The sequence below is a fragment of the Priapulus caudatus genome, unplaced genomic scaffold, assembly GCF_000485595.1.
Source record: "Priapulus caudatus unplaced genomic scaffold, Priapulus_caudatus-5.0.1 Scaffold79, whole genome shotgun sequence".
Taxonomy (NCBI): domain Eukaryota; kingdom Metazoa; phylum Priapulida; class Priapulimorpha; order Priapulimorphida; family Priapulidae; genus Priapulus; species Priapulus caudatus.
Genome location: NW_014577140.1, coordinates 8,961 through 29,482, shown reverse-complemented (window position 1 = coordinate 29,482; position 20,522 = coordinate 8,961). Strand labels below are relative to the sequence as shown.

General features: G+C 41.2%; 1 protein-coding gene across 1 annotated transcript; it reads left to right on the top strand.

The window, feature by feature from the left end:
• The first annotated feature begins 3,127 nt into the window (after positions 1 to 3,127).
• LOC106821597 (dipeptidyl aminopeptidase-like protein 6) lies at positions 3,128 to 18,024 on the top strand. The gene is made up of 22 exons (XM_014826480.1): positions 3,128 to 3,175; positions 4,917 to 5,031; positions 5,833 to 5,928; positions 6,471 to 6,589; positions 6,747 to 6,821; positions 7,048 to 7,100; positions 7,403 to 7,487; positions 7,770 to 7,896; positions 8,721 to 8,915; positions 9,893 to 9,980; positions 10,481 to 10,607; positions 11,072 to 11,218; positions 11,688 to 12,015; positions 12,592 to 12,690; positions 13,013 to 13,088; positions 13,481 to 13,492; positions 13,826 to 14,020; positions 14,357 to 14,414; positions 15,063 to 15,174; positions 16,668 to 16,732; positions 17,211 to 17,357; positions 17,708 to 18,024. Exons 1-22 carry the CDS (start codon positions 3,128 to 3,130, stop codon positions 17,867 to 17,869), a joined length of 2,529 nt encoding a protein of 842 aa, XP_014681966.1. The 3' UTR covers positions 17,870 to 18,024.
• Positions 18,025 to 20,522: the final 2,498 nt, after the last annotated feature.

Sequence of the window (20,522 nt, the reverse complement as noted above, 5' to 3'; positions counted from 1 at the left end):
GCTCTCACGGCTCTCACCGCTCTCACCGCTCTCACCGCTCTCACCGCTCTCACCGCTCTCACCGCTCTCACCACCGCTCTCACCACCGCTCTCACCGCTCTCACCGCTCTCACCGCTCTCACCGCTCTCACCGCTCTCACCACCGCGCGCAGCGAGCATGTAATGCACGACGGCTGCACGCGTACAGCGCTGTTGCTACGTACTCACATCCACAAGATTAGATATCTTAAGAAAAATAGGGCAGGACGTACCTGCTTCGTTGCTATGGCTACGATTACGCGTACAATGGCCGGCTACACACCTAACGGCGCTGTACATTAAATGATCAGAGCGCGTTATTACTTACAGCGAGCGGTTTATAAGTGCGTTTAATAATTTGGTTTTATCCCAAATAGTTCAATTGATGGATGTACGTACGTTCCTTCGAGCATCTTTAACGCATACAACATGGGTAATATTGTAACCGATAAGGAACGTATAACATATCATTATTCTAAGAGTACAGACGACGTGATGTAAAATGCTGGCGTTGCCGTATGGGTTTATTACATGCCGTAGGTGAATAATACAGGAAGCCTTACTCTATAGGTCACAGTCCGGTACGTCAGAGTTCTCGCAGTAGAAATCATTCGCGATAACATCGAAAACACGGCAGCGCATTAATGTTTCACAATTAGGTGGTGAGCAAGTATACTGACATGTCCTACCGACGCGTTGGCATCAGCAGGATGGTTAGTGTCTTAATGTGATTACGTTGCTCTACTCGCCACCTGGGTCGTGCGCCGAAAATCGAGGTTATAACATCTCGCGAGAGAGCACTGTTTGTTTCCCTGTGTCGCAAAAAATCAACACAGCAGACGCCAGTAACTCTGCGTGAAAAAAACAGCACGCGTAATATAAGGCCAGCGTGTAAGGACAGCTGTTCTTTCTAGATAGCAGCGCTCGGCGGTTTGGTTAAATTGCCCGCGGGGCGCTGGGGGAATTGTGGTTTTCGCGGGTTTTCGACAAATCGGCGGGCTGGATGGTGTGCTTTATACGGGTAATCGCGCTAAAGTTCCGTAACTAGATACCTTGACGGCAATTAGCCTGCGACCGTACACTCATCGAAATTGCAGTCCTCGAGGTGTTTTCTACTCTCGTAGATTTGTAAAATGTCATCTGTTGTGGGAATAGAGCTTTCTTTTTAAGATGGATTACGCAGAATGTACGCCTGTGCAGTTGCGTGCACGTACGTAACCCTACTCGTGTCTAACAAAGCGATGCAATCACTACTGGGAAAAACAACAAATAATTATAGAAGAATCGCAGTCTTATATCTTACAGACAAAACAGTAGAACAGTATCTGGGAAGACAAACCGACTGCAGTCATCATTCGCATACGAGTCTGGTTCGGGATGGCCTAAAGCCTACAAAGTAATCTAGTTTGATGCAATGCGGGTGAAATAGCAATTTCTCTAATGGCCAAAACGTGGGTTTTACGTAAATGCACAACTTTGACACGTGTTCCCACCAGGGAATATATCGCTCGATTAGCAGTCTATGAGAGCTCTTGTACGATTCAGACGATAGATTAACATTCAGCATTTTATCAGGTGTAAGTCACGGCGCGCTGTGTGCTATTATTCGCGCGTGTTTTTACAGCGAGCTAAGTTTAATAATACTCTGCAATTTTGAGTAAGCTGTTTGTTTACAGTCGGGTAAACTGAGGCAAAAATAAGACGTTTGGTCAAGGTCCCTAGGTTGTATTTATTATTTTACTATTCGCTAGTTTCTTCTGCGTTGCGGCGACTATGGACACTACCTAGAAAACACAGATAATCCGAAAATAATACGTCATTAGAACCTAAACCGAAAGCGCATCGCTTCGCACTAGAATTGAATTCCATTCCTGTTTGGGTGTTGAAAGGTTGACATGGTTTCATTCATGTCTATCGGAAGAACTATGTACATCTTTCTCAGTCTCTCTTCCCTCATTTGCAACGGGTTGCGTCAAGCGTGGTGCGAGTAGGACAGCTTTCTATGAAGCTTCATATCAGTGTATTCGTAAATGCTCATAACATGCTGACCCGCATGTGCACTGATGAGTATAGCATACATCGCTAATTGGTGTAAAGCGAGTGATTTAATCAAGAATGCAGGATAACAAGAGTACTCTGTATATTTTTCTGTACCTTGTTCCCCTGATTTAATCAAGGAGTATACGAAAAGGTATGGTATATAAAAGAAAAAAACTGGCGGCTAGACGAAATTACCCAGTTCATTAAAAAAACACAATATTAGCTCAGGTACAAGCGGATTCTATACATGGCCTCGTAAACACAGAGAACTCTATGATCCGCAGAAAAACGCGAAGAAACAAAAAACTTGGTTATTGGCCTAAAATCGTTTCCTCCTCTAACAAATCGTGTACACGACTGTAAGAAATAGTCTAGCCTCTAGAAATAGACTGCCGCATTGATTCATATAGATCGCCTTGACAGATCATCTGCGAACACGCCGATATATTTTGCGAGTGTACGCGCAGCTAAGGAAAAACACGCGGCGGCATTCTTTAGGAAAATAAAACACACTCCGAGACATGATGACACGGTTAGCTGCGGGGTGTACGGCGTTCGAATATCGCGCACATGTCGATGCGATCGTAAATCACCGTACACGGAACACGTGTCGGCAATCGGAGAAAACCGCTTACCAGACCAAATGAGGAATCATTATCATGTGCCTAGCCATCGCCCAGTACAGCAGAGGCAGTATGGCTTCCGCGCATTGAAGCAGCAGCAGTATTAATTACGCAAGCTAGAGCGCATCGCGCTGCGGCTGATTAATGCGCATATTGGTGACTTCGCATGAAGTTAATGACCTAATTAATAAAATCAATTCGCAGCCGGAATTGCCATGACAAACATTGCGCGGGAGATGCTTCAGTCGTCATAGCTACGCTGCGCGGCAACGCTGCCTCTATACGCTGACTGGCGGCAGAGTTTGCAGCCGGCGAGCGGAGCTGTTGTGGTGATATGAAACTTGATGCGACAAAATTCGCCGGCGAATCGTTCTTCACAATCTGTGTTGATATTTGAGAACACTAACAGCATTGCGTTGGTGTGACATCGTGTCCGAGCGATCGACATGAGGAAAGTGCCGAATCCTCGGCACAAGGGAGGATTTAAGAGTTTGGTAATTATAATTATAGCCATGTAACCGTATCGCGCGTTCTCGGAGCCACTCCCGATTATATATACATGCAAGCATGCGAGAGAGTTTGACAGGGAAGATATATGGTGTCGTGAATGAATTGCCAGGCGCTAATTGCTTCACACACACGCACGCGCGCGCGTGCGTGCGTGCGTGCGTGCGTGTATGTAATGTACGCGTGCTTGCATGTAATACATGCGTGTACGAACGCGCGTGCTTGCGTGTATGGTGTGTGGTGTGTGTGCGCGTGGTGTGTGTGTGTGCGTGTGATCGCCATGAATTAGAATTAGAATGACTCTAGTTCCAATAAATTATTGCCTATACTACTACTACACGAACACTTGTTGCTAATGTGAAGTAGTGCATAAGTTGTAGGAGATTAACAGCATCATGCATCAACATAGCTGTCACAACTATATAAAAAGTAGAACGCCTAACTTTGTTGTACTATGCAAACTTAATTGTATTCATGAGATGTTTCGTAAATTAAAAAAATCGCCTAAATAATTGAGATAAATTTAATAATACCCGATCAGCTCATATCGGCATTGTACACACAAAATTGTATCCCCATGAAAGGGCTAAATATTAACGTTTCTCATCAAAAGAACCTTTGTATATGTAAGCGATTATTAAATATATATTTGATCACATACATCGTTGTTGCTTCGTGCCATGTACGCGAAACTGATCTATAACCAAGGGTGATCAGACAATGTGTAAGAATCTATGTAACGAGGCAATTTTGTAAAATGAAGTTATTTAAAGCAGCTGGATCCTCAAATTTTGTGGATTTTCAGACCGTCATATCCCGGAATTTATCATATCTGACATTTTCATTCTTATTCTCATTATCCGTCATACTTAAAATTGTAAGATAATAATATTGTCAGCAACACATTCCCTTCCACCTCTGCTCCACGAATAAATAAGTAATGTCTGATAACACAAAATGAAAGTTTCCGTAACGAGTTTAAGATTTACAAGCACTTGCGTGGAATGTGTTGCGACTTTGTCGGAGGAAACAACTTCGACGAAATATTCCCCTTATTCCCTGACGCTACGCACAGTAAGTTCACAGTTCTCTCGATGCACATCGGCCTTAAATGTGCATTATTCCAAAGTCGAATTCGAAGGAACGAAACGGTTTGCGATTTATCTGAGCTTTTTGAGCTCAAACAGAACATCAATTATGAGTACAATACATAAACAGCACGTTTTCCTTATAGGGAAACTGCTGGTAAGAGCAAAAACCTGTACTGAAGTATAGTTATTTAGAAGCGTTCGCCATATTCTCAGTTATTTGATCGAATCGTCTACAGAAATCTATGAATATAAACGGCGCAAGGACACGCCACAGAGCTTTGGATAAATGAACAAAATGTCAATGTAGCTGCATGTCAATTTTGCATATGAAATGCACTAGTCCGGGCAATTTTCGAAACGATGAGACGTGCAATAGTCGCACTATCGATTGAAGTATAATCTGAATAACTGATCGTAGTGCGGATTTCCTCGTCCACAAATATCTCAAAACAAGTTTTGCATGAATCGTTGCCGATCTTCGTAATAATGTGTTTCTGAATGCCGGACAGCGGCGTATCGACTGCGGACAGTGGAGTCTGCGCGCGACTTGGATGTAAATCTTGCGCTCGTGCACTCTCTATGCGGCGCGCTTTTATCAAAGTATCGGTGACTCATTTCACTTGCTACGTCATTGCAGGAGTTGGTCGGAGGGCAGCCGAGCGAGCGGAACTGGCGGGGGATCGGCATTGCTGTACTCGTCATACTCATCGTCTTCGCGCTGATCGTCACTGCAGTCGTCGTGCTGACGCCAGGTAACGCACCCTGCCACACGCTCCAACTATTGCGCAAATTTATTTATTTTTTCCGAAAATACGTCATCATCGTGTAGCCACCCATGTGAGATTAGTGACGTCCCACGATTCGAGCCACGCCCGGTTAATAGCGAATGACGTCTCTGTCTCGGCTGGAGGAATGGTACCTATATATCGGAATAGCACGTACGCGATTCGGTCGTACGCGGTATATGTTCGTAATAACCTTGAATACTGATATGAAATCAGTTTTTTATCGAGTATCATATTCTAAATACATGCTTTCCCCATTACTGTTTACAGTGCTGTATTTATTATTATTCAATGGCTATTGCGTTGAACTACCTGCGCCGACGCACTTGAGATACGATGCACGCACGGACTTCAATTTACTGCTGCATTTCGATATTCTCGTGGCCTTTAGCAGAGAACCATCTCTATAGTTGTAACGCGAGGACAGACACAGACGGTCAAAACAGCTCATGTATAGAGGCTTATCGTGGGGCCGTATCGTACTGTATCGTGCCGTAATGGAAGATTTGCATGAGCTTTCACCAGCATTACGGATTTGTGCAGATAGAGATATCACTAGCATTATATAGACAGGGATCGTGTGCGGTACGCTGTAAACAATGCTGGATTCAATCTGATAAAATACATTCCCGTTAGATGGGCGTACATATAAAAGGTAAGCGTCGCATAAAAGACGGGGATGTATTCTTTCCAGACTACCTTGTAACAGATGCAATAATATATCTCTTTTACTAACTGCAAGTACCATTTCTATTTTTAACTCTTCAGCCGAAGAAGACAATTTCAAGGGGGAGCGGATGGTCTTTGATCAGTTATTCACTGACGCATTCGACACTGACAAATACTCCATCACGTGGATACGCGGTATGAATATCAATGTACTGTATAATCAATTTGGTCTAAAAAAGAAACATCATATTGCTATATTATAGATTTTGATGTTCCATAAATATATCAGTCGCACCCTAAATGTCTGGTCATCATAGTGGTACGATAATGAACTCCGCACGGCCGAAAGGTTAGTGCCAGCTATTAAATTATCATTATAGATGGTACATGTAATCATAAATAGCTAAAAGTATATCTATCGCATTTTGTAATTGCAACGCAGCATAAGTATTTCAGTATGTGCTGCTGCTCTGACGATTATGTTATCTTGCAGTTCATTCATCGGGCAACCGGCTAACTTTTCGTACAAGGGTTGTTACCAATAAGAAGCTATCAAACTAATAGATTTTTTATTAACATGCAAGGTGCCTCACCAGGCTTTGAACACGTTTTAGGTTGCAAGTGTTCCGTAATTATAACTTACATTGGGTCGTTACTGACGTGTGAATTGGTTATATATCCCTATTATCTACTCCTGTTATATATCGTTAGGTTTTATTTCATCGTCTACATTTTAGGTGATAAATTCGTCTATAGGAATGACGATGGTGCATTAGTGATCCAGGATACAAGGTTGTTGGGCGAAGGGTTAGGCCCTAACGCTACCCTTAGGATCCTTATGGATAATAGCACTTTTGTGAGTAATAGATTTAAAAAATGTAATCTTGCATTCCCTAAAGTGTGCATAATTCCAATGATCGACGAGTATAAACAATAATACAATAAATTTAAATACGGCGATTGCAAATAATCCAGTTCAAAATGATCAAAACAAGTTTTCTTTTATATTTTAGAGAAGACTCAACACGGATGTCTATTACGTGTCCCCAGATGTAAAATATGTTCTATTGGCCTACGATATAGAGCCGGTAAGCGCCGCTATCATACATCAAGCCTAGAGCCGTTCGAAAATTGGATAGATCCCGGGAATTGATAAATTTACTTCGCGGATAACGAACTGAAGGGGATCCGGTAAATTGTCTATCGTGGCCTCATCTGCTAGAGCTTGATAGAGCTTTCCTGCACGATTTCGCAATTGCCGACCTGCCGCTTAAAATGTGATGTTTAATGTACATCGTTTGGTGGGTTTTGCAGGTTTGGAGACACAGCAGTCTGCAACGCTACTCTCTATACGATGTCGAAACACAGTTAGTATTATAGTATTATGGGATTTATGGTATTTTGCAATATAAAATTGTGAAAGCCATGAATTCACACACGCACATCCACACGCATGCGTGCACGCGGGAGCTTTTAACTCAATCTGTAACTATTTTTATCTTATATTGACTACGTGCGACGATCTTAGGCACAGCTGGCGTGCAGCGCGAATGCAAGAAGACGCATCTGAACGGCGGCGGACGTAAATACATATTACGTTTTTCTCATTGCGGCTGTGATTTTATCCGCCACTATAAATTTTACTTAAATAGGTGCTGTTGCTCTTCAGGGTATTAAAAGATGTTTACGCAGAGTCTTCCGACGAGAACGGCAAGCTTCAGTACTGCGGCTGGGCGCCTGTCGGACACAGCTTAGTAAGTAGACACTCTTGCTCGCGTATTATTACCAATAACCAGATATACCCGCGGAATGATTGGCGTGGCCTAATGAATTCGTCTAGAAAGGCAAGAATTTGAGCTGTCGACACAATTAGCGTCGTATCCTAGCAATATGCACGAGAGTTTCGTGAACGGTAGTAGTTCTATTGGCTGTACCCATTGACAAAATATTACTTGGCGTTCTTTGTACTCCTCCGCCACGCAGCGGCTCGTTTCATTGACGATGTTCTAAGGGCGTCGATTGTCTTGTTACTACAGGCGATGGTCTACAAAAATAACATCTACTATAAACAAGACGCGTGGGACGCGGAGAAGCCTCTACGCGTGACACACGATGGAGAGATGGCTGTTGTATTCAACGGTATCCCAGATTGGGTTTACGAAGGTAATTACTGCGGTTAAACCAACAATGAATGGGCGCGCGCGCGGCTGATGGCCACGGACATAATTGACTGAACTTCGTTGCTGACCGCGGATACGCTCAACAACGAGCACAGTGGCGATGGCACAGTCGTGAGAATCACGCAAAGTCACAGAAACATAGATGCTTTTCTTTTCTATCTTATCTATCCTCAATCCTGGGGCCGTAGCTAGCGGGGGGGGGGGAGCCCAGGGGCATATGCTCGCCAGAGGAATGTAGATACATTACATGGTCCGTCAATGGTTTCAGAACACACCACGCACGATGCTTTGCCCCTAGGAAAATGGGTTAGATACGATCAAGAGCTAATAAACACAAAATGTTTATTAGCTCTTGATACGATAGATCTTCCATTATGTACTCTTGGATAGACCTATCTGGGTTAATTGTTACTCAACCGTGTTGATTGAAAACGTACAGCTGACGTTTCGCCTCCTATCAGGACGCTTTCTCAAAGTCTGTATCCCCCCTCGTCACGGTTGATGTTCGGGATCTTGCGGATCCAGATGGCCTCCTTAATCTGATTGATTTTGATTTTGATTGGCTCGCGATCGATGATCTTCGAATTATCCCAATCGATGGTGTGATTGTCCTTCGCTAAGTGGTCCGTGATCGCGGATTTGGTTATTTCGGTAGCCGACTGTTTTCGTTGGGCCCCTGTGAAAAATTTGGGTGCTATATTCAGTGGAAGCGTTATTATTACAACAAGAAATTCAAAACGATTATTAGTTTACACGCTCTACTCGAGTTATCGATCATTTTATTATATAAAATATTGTCAATTACAGAGGAAATAATACGAAGCGATCACGCTATTTGGTGGTCGCCTAGTGGTCATAAACTCTGTTATGCAACCTTCAACGACACCGAGGTCAAACCATACTATTTCCCGATATACGGCGATGAAATGGATCCCTATACGACCGTAAAGGAAATGCGATATCCAAAGGTAAACACGCTAAATAGATCAACATTGACTCCCAGTAGGAAATTCATTTTAATTGGATATTATTCTCAGATTTATGATGTTCGATCACTTCACGATGATTATATCAATAATCACATAACATATATTGATGACACACCAGAAACATCTTTGCATTTCATACGCTATCAGAGGCTAATTCTGCTGTATCACCAATCGATCATAGATTATCAATATGGCGCGATACACCCTACTATTCCGACGTAACCGATTATGTATAAAAAAAACACCGTTATAAATTAACGATGTTTTGGGCAATTATGTCGACTCGTACACGGTTACAATAAGGAATTAATACGATTTGATACAATACCACTACAGATTGAATTTGGCTAAACGTCCTGTTCTGCCCCGTTCTCTGAAACTGCCAGTCATTATATATCAAACGACTTTCATCGGGCCTCCAAACGGTCCCGCGGTTTCACATCCTCCTTTCAATCGAGCCCGCCTGTTGATGTATATTTTCCTTATTGCCCTTATATGCGATCTTGGCTGATTACTCTACAGTAAATCTCATCTGAATCACAGTAATGGGGTTCTGAGCCCTCACACACACTGTTCCTTTAATTCCCCATCATCCCTTGTATAGCAGGTTATAAATTGGCGTCTACCATTCCTCTTCCCATTCTTCTATATGTTGCTTTGTTAATATCCACATCTTCAATCGATTATGACTGTACCACACCTCATTAATTAAAATAATATTTGTCTAATTAATCTGATACAAACATGCACGTGTGTGCAATTTACACATTGTATTTACGCACAGCAGTTAACAACCGCATACACACACACGCACGCCCGCACACACACACACACGCACGCACGCACACACACACACACACGCGCGTGCACGCACACTCAGGTTATTGATAAGAATTGTTATTTATTGGAAATCGCGCTTCCGTACAAGCAATTTGGATGAAATGTTCCCTGACGAAATGCTTAATCTCGTATTTGCAGGCTGGTGAAAAGAATCCAACGTGACGCTTAGTGTTTTCGACACGAGAAACCCTACGGTGATAGTAACACTAAAGCCCCCGGCTTACATCGCGAGTCTACCGTACGTGGTCCATTTGTGCGAGATGCCACCCCCTAGGGTGCATGTGTGTGTGTGCGTGCGTGCGTGTGTGTGCGTATTATATGTGAGTGTGTGTGTATAATGTGTGTACCTGCGTGCGTGTGTGCGTGCGCGTGCGTGTTAATGTGCGTGCCTGCGTGTGTGTGTGCGTGCGAGTGCGTGCGTGTGTGTGTGTGTGTGTGTGCGCGCGTTCGTGCATATGTGTGTATGCGTGCGTGCGCGTGGTCTGAAGGTAGATGGCGGATCTGTGTGCGACGCATGCGAGAGCACAAGCGACGGTTTGAAATTGAACGAGCCAACAGACAGCTATACACGCACACGCGCACGCACGCACGCACGCACACACACACACATATATATATATAATATATATAAAGCGTCGACTTACAGGATAAATGATTTATATAATACATGTAAATACGTTGTCCTACCACGCCCACATTTTTTGTTCTACTATACTTACAAAATGTCTACGTTTTCAGAGAACACTATTTCACCCAGGTCAGCTTCATTGACGACAGTCAGGTGTCCGTGATTTTTATGAACAGACAACAGAACGTATCCGTGTTTTCGCTGTGTAGCACCACCTCCTACGGACAATGTAACTCTGTAAGTAATTTAACCCTTTTGATTATTATAAACGAATAAAAATAAGGATTATTAAATATTACGTGGCCATTCCTCCACAAAATGGGAATGAAATCTTAGCGCAGCATGTTCGACGCGGATGGGGATAGCGTTGGTGGAGGAAGCGATTGCCAGCAGACAGGTCGAAGACAGTCTCGTGGGCAGCGCTTGATAAACTACTCAAGCGTTACGGATTCACGGATGCACTAAGCCTGTCCCCTTATCTACCGCAGCCTCGATCATGTCCATCATTATCGAAATTGCAGGACGCTCGTCCGAGGGTTTGTATGTAAACGAGCCTATACGCGATGCAATAGTTAGATCAATCCGACTGCCTCATACACCGCGCCTTTGCTGCGTAACAGAAACCGTTTGTTTGACGGACTTGATGGGGCGTCGGCGGTATATATATACAGTGTAGCGTGCACGCGTGTTCTGCGTTCCAGCAATACACGTACATGGAGCGGCACGGCTGGGTGGAGGTCTACAAACCTCCCGTGTTTGCCGACGACCTGCGGAGCTACTTCTACATTCTGCCGCAACGCGACGCCAGTCACGGGGACTTTATGCACGTTACCATGCTGGACATGTCCGTACGTATATGCGCTGTATCCGTAACGTAGCAGTGATCTTGTTGAAGAGCGACAATAAAAACCAACGCTATAATGATGTCGACAAATGTTACGCATATCTTGCTGGACCGTTTTATAGAATAATAACTCTAGGTTACATCAGGGTTCATTCGAGGATAAAATGATAAATTACTCAAAACTAACTAATTCGTTGTTGAGCCTCGCTTGTTTTTTTTCTATATCATATTATTCATTACGCAACGTTAGAGCCGAAAGCCAAATCAAGAAGCATTGATCTTTACAGACAATCGCATATATCACTCTTTGAGAATCGGAGAGCAAAATACCCCCTTCTCGGCATATAGGCCTACTACCATCGATTTTTCTTGAGGGTCCACGCTAGATGCATATAATGTGCGCGCTGGCTAACCTAGCATTCGATTTGCCGAAACGGGCGGTAATTTGCTGGTGCTGTGCTTGAAATTACCAGGATAATAAGCGCGAAGTGCACGAGATCCCGCTCACGCACGGCACATTCGACGTGACGGGCATCGTCGGATACAATCACGACAAACACACCGTCTACTACATCGCCACCGACAACCATCGCGAGTACGCCAGGCGGCGCCACCTCTGGAGCGTTGGAACGCCGCAGGCGGACAACCCTAAACGGCCCGTCTGTCTGACGTGCGAGCTGGACGATGACTGTCAGTTCTACGATGCGCATTTTAGCGAAAGCGCGACGTACTACGTGCTGCACTGCCAAGGTCCGGGAATTCCCAAATGGACCCTGCACAGCATTGAGCAGCTAGATCCAGGTACGGGTTAGTAGCGGGATAGAAATACGGGGCTAAACGACGAATAAACAATGATGTTTGTGGCAATCTGCTTGCTGCTGATGCTCTTAGCCACCACTGTTGCTAGAACGATTCGACACACACGACGCGCCAATACAGCGAACATAGTTTATACTAGATTGGGATAGTAGAATTAACTTAATTTGCCAACAAAGTAAATGAATCAAAGGTGTGACTTTTGCAGAAAACGAACGACTAGGGGGTTATTATTCCACCATCAACACCCTCACCAATATCTTGATCATGATTAAATTTTTGCGCTATACCCATCAGAAGAACGCATAGTTGCGCTGGAAAGAAAGTCGCTCCACGAAACGTTCTTCTCTTCGTCATTCGAAATGACAAGTATACGTCAGACACCGTGTAAAACTGTAATACTGACATTACTTGTCTGTTCACGCACATACACGCGCGCAGGGAAGCATTCCCAGACAAATATATGTACGCACACAACACCGTGTTGATGTTGCTGAGGCTGAGTATATAATTTGTTTGTTGCGACATTATTACTATATGTATACGTTTGTTTTCGTTCAGTGAGTATACTGTATGATTCTGCGGAGTTACGCATCACTGTTGAAAACACGGCTCTACCAAAGAAAATATACTTCCAAGTACCGGTAAATGACAATTATAGTAAGTATAATTGTATTTTACTTGTAACTGTAGCAACTTCTGTATACCTTGTTGATGATCACTACTGGAAAACTGTACGGCATTGCGTGCAAATCTATTTCCCAGTACTGTGCAGTATTTGCGCAACAGGGCTCATTTTTAAATATTGAAATTTTAACGTTATCTCAAAGCTCTAAATTAGTGTGACATTATACCTGAATAAATCGAATATAATAATCATTAAAATTTAACAACACATCTAACACTGAATAGGGACAATATATTAGAAGCGAAAGCATTTCATTCAAGACTGGTACGGATTCTAATAATCACTCTGTTTCAGAGTTGAATGTGGAGATGTATCTTCCAATTGAGTACAAGGAAGAAGAGGTCATAACGTACCCTCTTCTGATTGATGCGTGAGTATTCCTGTATATTATAGCGAAATCCTACAAGTCCTTCTTCTCGTTCTTTACGAACGTAGTATATAGTATTGCGGCTACGCGTGCACTTTTCGAAGAAGAACAAATTAGAGTAATATATCACATACATATTCATCACATATACCACGGGTATACAACCGCCTTTTTGCAATATATTCACACTATATTCACACTATTCACTACTTCATACAATTTAATGCAATATGTATTCATACAATATTCACACTAAACATAACAATCTATAAGTAAATATAATAGCTCTAATGTAACCGTAAATAATGCACAAGAGAGATAGTATTGTGTTTTGTAAGATTATTGCTATAACAATCCCCATATCACTTATACAATCTATTTTTCTTACCAAACAGGGGCAACAAATTGTAAGTATTATGATTTTCTATTTTGCGATACTATTATGCAATTTCATCATTGGTTTATGAGCAACCGTTTACCATTAAACAATTTTACCTGCACGTTGCCGAATTGGAACACTGTGCTAATTAAAGATTCGGCATCGATATTATTCATGCTGCACTTAAACTAAAATATGGTATTATGTTTATAGTTACTTGTAAGTTAAATAAATAATTCATTACAACTGTTAACAGCTAGTAAGTGTAATATGCGCGCGGGACTAGTAATAGTAGTCACTATAGTAGGACTATAGTGGTCACGAATTCGTCTATCATGACGACTATTACTTGTTATAACAGCTATGGTGGTCCCGGCACGCAGAAGGTACAGGAACGGTTCAAAGTCGACTGGCAAACATATCTTGCCTCTAGCCGCAGCATCATCGTCGCCTCTATCGATGGACGCGGCTCTAGTTGTCAGGGAAACATGATGAAGTACGAGATATACCGACATCTCGGTCGAAAAGAAATTGCGGACCAGCTTGTCGCAACACAGTGCGTAGATTTATACTTTACAGTCAAATTATTTCACACAAAATCGATGATAATCAATTTCCATGGCAGCTCTTATAGTAATATAAACGTAACCCATCGGGGTTCGTGAAGTGTGTTGGATTATGTACCCCATCTTAGTTAATCTCAAAGAAAGAGTAAACGAATATGGTAAATTCTGGGTACACCATATAGGTTCTCATGCTATGATTACCACTACATGACATCACCATTATATGCTATTACACACTGCTATTACCATTATATAATTACCACTAATATTATTGCAGCTACTACTGCCAGTGCCATAACTAATTTGCCGTCTCGTTTCGTATGCAGTTTTATCAGGGATAACTATAAGTTTGTGGATCCGCAGAAGGTCGCTATATGGGGATGGGTGAGTAGCCTTTACTCTTACAGTCTTACTATCAGAATATACACGTAATTTACGATGTCATTAGTGGGCCCCCTACGCCTACCTACGCAGTACGCACAGCATGCCATTCCAGAGTTTCCTCACGATAGATAATATAATACACTAGCAGTGCGACACATGTAATCGTGCGTAACATTATAGACACAACTGAACCGTTATTGGGATTACCATGTCATTTGTTTACCCTTGGTTTTACCATGTATATATATATATATATATGTGTGTGTGTGTGTGTATATGTGTGTGTGTGTGTGTGTTTGTGTGTGTGTCCGTGCGTGCGTGCGTGTGGGTCTGTATGTGTTTATATGTGCGTGAATGCGTACGTATTGGTGTGGGTTTATACCAGAGTGAGCGCGTGCGAGTGAGTACGTATGAGTGTTGAAATGATTTTAACTTTACTTGTACATAAAGTACTATACTGTCGTTTTTGTATTATATTTTTTCTTTGTTGTATAGTGCTGTTTTGTACTGTATTACTCAGAAATTTATTATTTGATCAGGAAAAAGAAAGACTGTCTTCAGTACATGTATTTGTATTTAAATTACATGCAATTAAGATTTAATAATAATAATAATAATAATAAAATTTCTTATTATCGTATTTAACAGTCCTATGGAGGATATGTTGCTGCGAGGGCTCTGAGTCATCCCTTAAACCGCAACAATGATATTTTCCAATGTGGTATTGCTGTTGCACCGATCACAAACTGGCGACTGTACGGTAAGTATCATTTCTGAGCATTATTACATATAACAGAATCGCACAGCCGAGCTCACCCATGCCCGACCATAATTGTATTATGATTCTTATAGCAAAAAAATCCATGATCTATAATAATTTAATAATAATATTTTACTCACGTTAAAACGTCCTGATGAATCAGATGAAAATCTCTCCGTTGAAATCCCGACAAATAAACTTGGTTATAAAAATGAATAGAGGTCTCGGCATCTAACCTCGCGTGGGATTTCTGCAACAAAATATACAGTAGTAATAATTATAGTAGGGCCTATATAGTAAATATAGTAGTAGTTAAAGGGATCGTTTACTCTAGGTTCTAGGGTTATTTTCAGTTAATTTAGGTTAAAATTACCCTACATAAAAAATTTCATGGTTCAATCACCATTAGAAATATTATTAAAAAATGTTTTAAAACTAACGACTAGTTTGATTACAACGACGGTGGCGCCACTCAAAGATCTGATAAGTTGCGCAAAACCACTTTCCAGCCATGCAAGGCCTACAGACCGAGAGTGTTTCTTATTTATTCATTTAAAAGCAAAAGGATTGTAATATCTTATAAACGACATATAGTTTCAGTTATAATATGGATAAATTTGCCCTAAAATAAATATCGTTCGGTTAAATAGCATTTAGGCATAAATATAATTGCATTCTTGTCATTAGCCCTCGGTCTGTCACGTGCAAAATAAATTGTCAAATACGTAACTTTTTCGGGGTGGCAGCACGGTCGCGCGTGTCATGGCGCCGTTCAAATTTCGTAGCGTTAATGTGTAATAAATTATAACAATTAAATTAGGTATCTGGTAACAAATACGTGTGGGTATAGACGATTTGTTATACAGTAAGTACAGTTGTATGCAGTAAAATCCTAGAGGCTACTGTCCCTTTAAATTAGGTATCTGGTAACAAATACGTGTGGGTATAGACGATTTGTTATACAGTAAGTACAGTTGTATGCAGTAAAATCCTAGAGGCTAGTGTCCCTTTAATAAAGTTACCCGCAAACACTCAAGTCGTGTGTTCTCGTCTTTGCTAAGAATATCAATTTAAGAAAAACTCAGCAAGCGTACATGTGCCCTTTAAACATCTGCGGGGTGTGCAACGTTGACCGGCGGACAATAGTGCTCACATAGCGAAGTGTAAATAATTACTTATAAATAATGAATAATTACTTATATCACGATCCCTTAGTTGACAAAACCTGAGTAATCATTCTCTATTGTATTGTCGAAAATCTACTAAGTGATACTATAATGTGGAAAGGGGAAGAAATAATTGTTAGGAAATATTTGAACTTCTGCAAAATAATAAACGACCTGCGTTTTGATGTAATTAGGCTTTAAAATGGCACATTTTTTTACTTTTGTAAAGGGAATCTTTTTATTAGTAGCCCTACAGGACAATCTTAAGAATCAGTAAACGTACATTCGATAATTATAATTTCTTATAACGTCTCTGTCCGTTTTCAGATTCAGTTTATACCGAGCGGTTCATGGGCCTTCCAGGCGCGATGGATAATTATGCCGAGTACGAGGTAAAAAGCAAGCATGTGTACGTTTTCTTTCAACAAAATGGCCACGAGACGCGCGCATGCAAACCCTCATGCACGTGCACACAGATACATGAAATCACTAGTAAACAAAAGACAGACGTGCCGAGGGTTCTCTATGAGCCATAATTGTGCTACACACCATCCGGGTGGAAAGATATTACATTGCATATACACCCGCCCAACAGCAGCGATCACTAAATTTGACTTGCTTTTGACGCACGCACGCACGCATTCATATATATATATATATATATACGCACGCCCGTAGACACACACACGAGATGCCTGCAATGTCTGTCACTATAACCAACGGGGGATGGAGTCGTTGCCGGCACTAATGTACAGTGCATTGCGTAGGATTAATGTTCTTCGAAATTATGAACCAAGATATTCCGTGATCGCTCTCGGCCCAGCCGCAGCATCTTAAGCGTACTCACGTATTAGCGCATTATCTCTGTAGGCGTCTTCAGTGATGCTCAACGCCGCCAACTTCGCCGACGTAGACTTCCTCATCGTGCACGGAGAATCAGACGACAACGTACACTTCCAGCATTCTGCTGTGCTCATGAAGGAACTTCAATTAAACAAAATCCAGTTCAGCTCCATGGTAAGTTCCGAGGAAAGGAGTGCAAATGTATTATGTACGTCACAAACTTTGTGTACTTTACGAATAAAACCATTAATTATTCGATTATACAGTTATACGTTTATATCAAAATTTTGATTATTTGTTTGACATTGATAGTAATGGAACTAAAGAAAATTATTACATCATATGTGGAATATTAAGGAAAGTTACTCAACACACTTACCTGCAAAACGTGTACCTCATCTGGCTCTCGTAAACATAATATATAGTATATACGTATGCGAATAATTTATACGTGTTAACTTAGTGGTAGAAGTACTGACTTAGGTATTGTTCAACGTCATATCACTATTGCCTTCTATTTTCAGGTGTATCCCGACCAAAACAACAACCTCGCGCGCACATCAAGGCACTTGCACACGTTACTTATCAATCGCCTAGATTCATGTTTTAGCGAAATTCCAGAAGAGGAAGATGCCGACATACCAAACGTCGTCGAGTCTAGTAGGCAGCCAGCTCAGTATCCGTAAAACACTGTAAAAGTGACCTTACAGCATATAGTATCACTCAGCATTGCTATGGGTATTCAACCGAGTAGCCGTCAACCGGCCGGAACCAAGTCCAATCCAAAGAAGTCCGCTCGTAACAACGATAAGACTTGAAGTCGTCGTGACGGCAAACGCGGTTCCGTTTCATTTGGGTGATACTCCATTAAGAGTGTTCCCAACTTTAATGGTTAGGGTTATGTTATAGGTTAGGTTAGGGTTAGGGTTAGGGTTATCAACCATTAATCATTAATCATTAATCATTAATGATATCAAAGTTGGGAACACTCCTAATGGAGTGTTAGCCTTTTATTTGCCCGAATAACCCAGTGAAACGAGGGCAAAATCTGACAGGACTGATCGGACTGTGGAAACTCCAAATAGTTGCCAGGATAAACCCGAAATTTGTCTCCGCCTCTTAATCATCTCTCATATGGACAAAGTGGACACATAAATTATAGCGCGAAAGTAGTAGCCAAATGTTAACAGAGACGTTGCCACGTATTAAAAGAGGTGTTTGCAAAACCCAGGGGTGGGCACTCAGGGTATTACTTGGTACGCATGCTCGTGAAACCATCTCAAAATTGGACCCTAAATTGCGTAAATAATTAGACCTTAATTAGATAATGTAAATCCTACTCCTAAATGGCGTAATACACTAAAACGGACCCCCTAAATAACGTAGCACAATAAATTGGTCCCTTAATCATGATAATTTTATAATGACAATTTTCTCACTCAATAGGTATTATAGAGATATACACTAGAAGCTATATTGATTCATTTCTTCATTTTGGTTTATTATGGCCAAATGTGACCTGCACAGCAAGATTTCACTTCAGCCCCATCAGGTAAACAGCAGAGAAGAGTACCATGACAGTTGTAAAGTCGAAATCAGAAGAAATGACGACCCTAAACGTCGAAGGTTAACCTGAAAAAGTATCCCTTTTTCTAAAGACGTCGTCGACGCTAAAGGGTCAAAATCCGATCCTTTTTCGACGTTTTCTCTAACGAGCATGCTTACCAAGTAATATCCTGAGTGACTCCCCCCCGGGATGCAAATACTTCGGTTTTGGTCAGATGACTAATTAAAGGTATTGCCAAGTAAGATCATCGTGCATAACTAGACGAGAAAGCAGATTTCAGGCCTGTGCCGCATTTAGAAACGTAAAGATGCCGTAACGTAAAAACTGACTTTTGTAATAGTCCATCTGTTACAAGTTATTTGGATAATTTCATGAAGCCTAAAATGAAAATTGTCAAGCTGTAAGCCGAGAACATTGTTTCGGTTCATATACCCTAAGTTATATAGTATACTATGTTACCTAAATGCGGAATAGGTGCATCATGTTCAGATTATGACCGACAGAATAGACGCATGCGGATACGTATTTACGTTACGCCCAATTTTATTAATTAGTTGGAAAAAATCTAAAAAGTTTATCCGATGTCATTGCGCGTTGATTGGCAAAATTCCGTTTCGAAATAGGATCAAATAATTCCGCATACTGCCGTATAGGTGTGATTTCACATGTTTTAAAATAGAATTTCATGCACTATAGTGTGTATGTTTTGGGGCTAATAATTCCTGCGTCACAAACGGCAATCAACTCCATGGCACAAGTGTAGGCCTACCCTACACATCTCTGGTTAATTTGTTCTTATAACTGACAGCTTCGTGTAAACACACACAGCTAAGCCTTGCGTAAGGACATCGGACGAAATTATGTAAATTTGATGGTAGTATTATACAGTTACACTTTATACTAGTATTAATATTATATCGCTAGTCAATGATACGTGCGAGTATTTATACTTCAACAATACGAAGGTATGGGTAATATATAAAACATACCAGCTCGTATTATTCTTGTTCTTTATCAGGACAAATGTTAAATACGCAGAATTCTTGTTTATCGAGAATCGCGAATCGTTCTTGGTAAAGAAGGTAAAACTAATTTTTGACCTTTTTCAACCAGACATGTGCCCGGGTTACGGCCGAAGCCTCCTATTTACAAGTTGCTTATTGAACATAGGAGCTAAACATATAATGCAATTTTTATGCCACCATATGCATGCACGAATGTAAATACGTTTTTTCATCAATTGTATTTGTATTAATGGTCCGGTGAGACAAGTTAACGTAGGCTAGTAGACATTTAGCAGGCATATTTATGAGGGCAGATTTCGTAATTATATCTAGGTATTCATTAGCAGGATAAGGTGGGATATCACTATCTGTTTACAGTGGAGCGTTTTCCCGTGGAAACACATTGAATTGCTGAATTGGAATAAACGTTTATTAGTCAAAGGTTCCCAAGTAATAAGAACATACACTAAATTGCTAAACTCGGCTATGGTTGTCACTCGTACCAGCAATTATTATTCATGTTGTAGGTGACATATGAACATGGCTTGGGTCATACAATACCTATCTCACTAAAGAAAGTTGGCGTTCTATAAACAGGTGCTTATATCGCACGCGTTGTCCCTTGCTCAGTTCCAATGGGTTTTTATATTTTTGATAACATAAAGCTGGGTATTCGTACATACAACAATACTACTATAAAACAATCTCATTATATATATATATATATATATATATATATAGAATAATGTATATAATCATGTTAATTAT

Coding starts and splice junctions, on each gene's coding strand:
- LOC106821597 (XM_014826480.1), top strand. CDS start 3,128: ATGAGGAAAGTGCCGAATCCTCGGCACAAGGGAGGATTTAAGAGTTTG. Junction 3,176..4,916: donor AGGGAGGATTTAAGAGTTTG/GTAATTATAATT, acceptor ACGTCATTGCAG/GAGTTGGTCGGAGGGCAGCC. Junction 6,590..6,746: donor TTATGGATAATAGCACTTTT/GTGAGTAATAGA, acceptor TTTATATTTTAG/AGAAGACTCAACACGGATGT.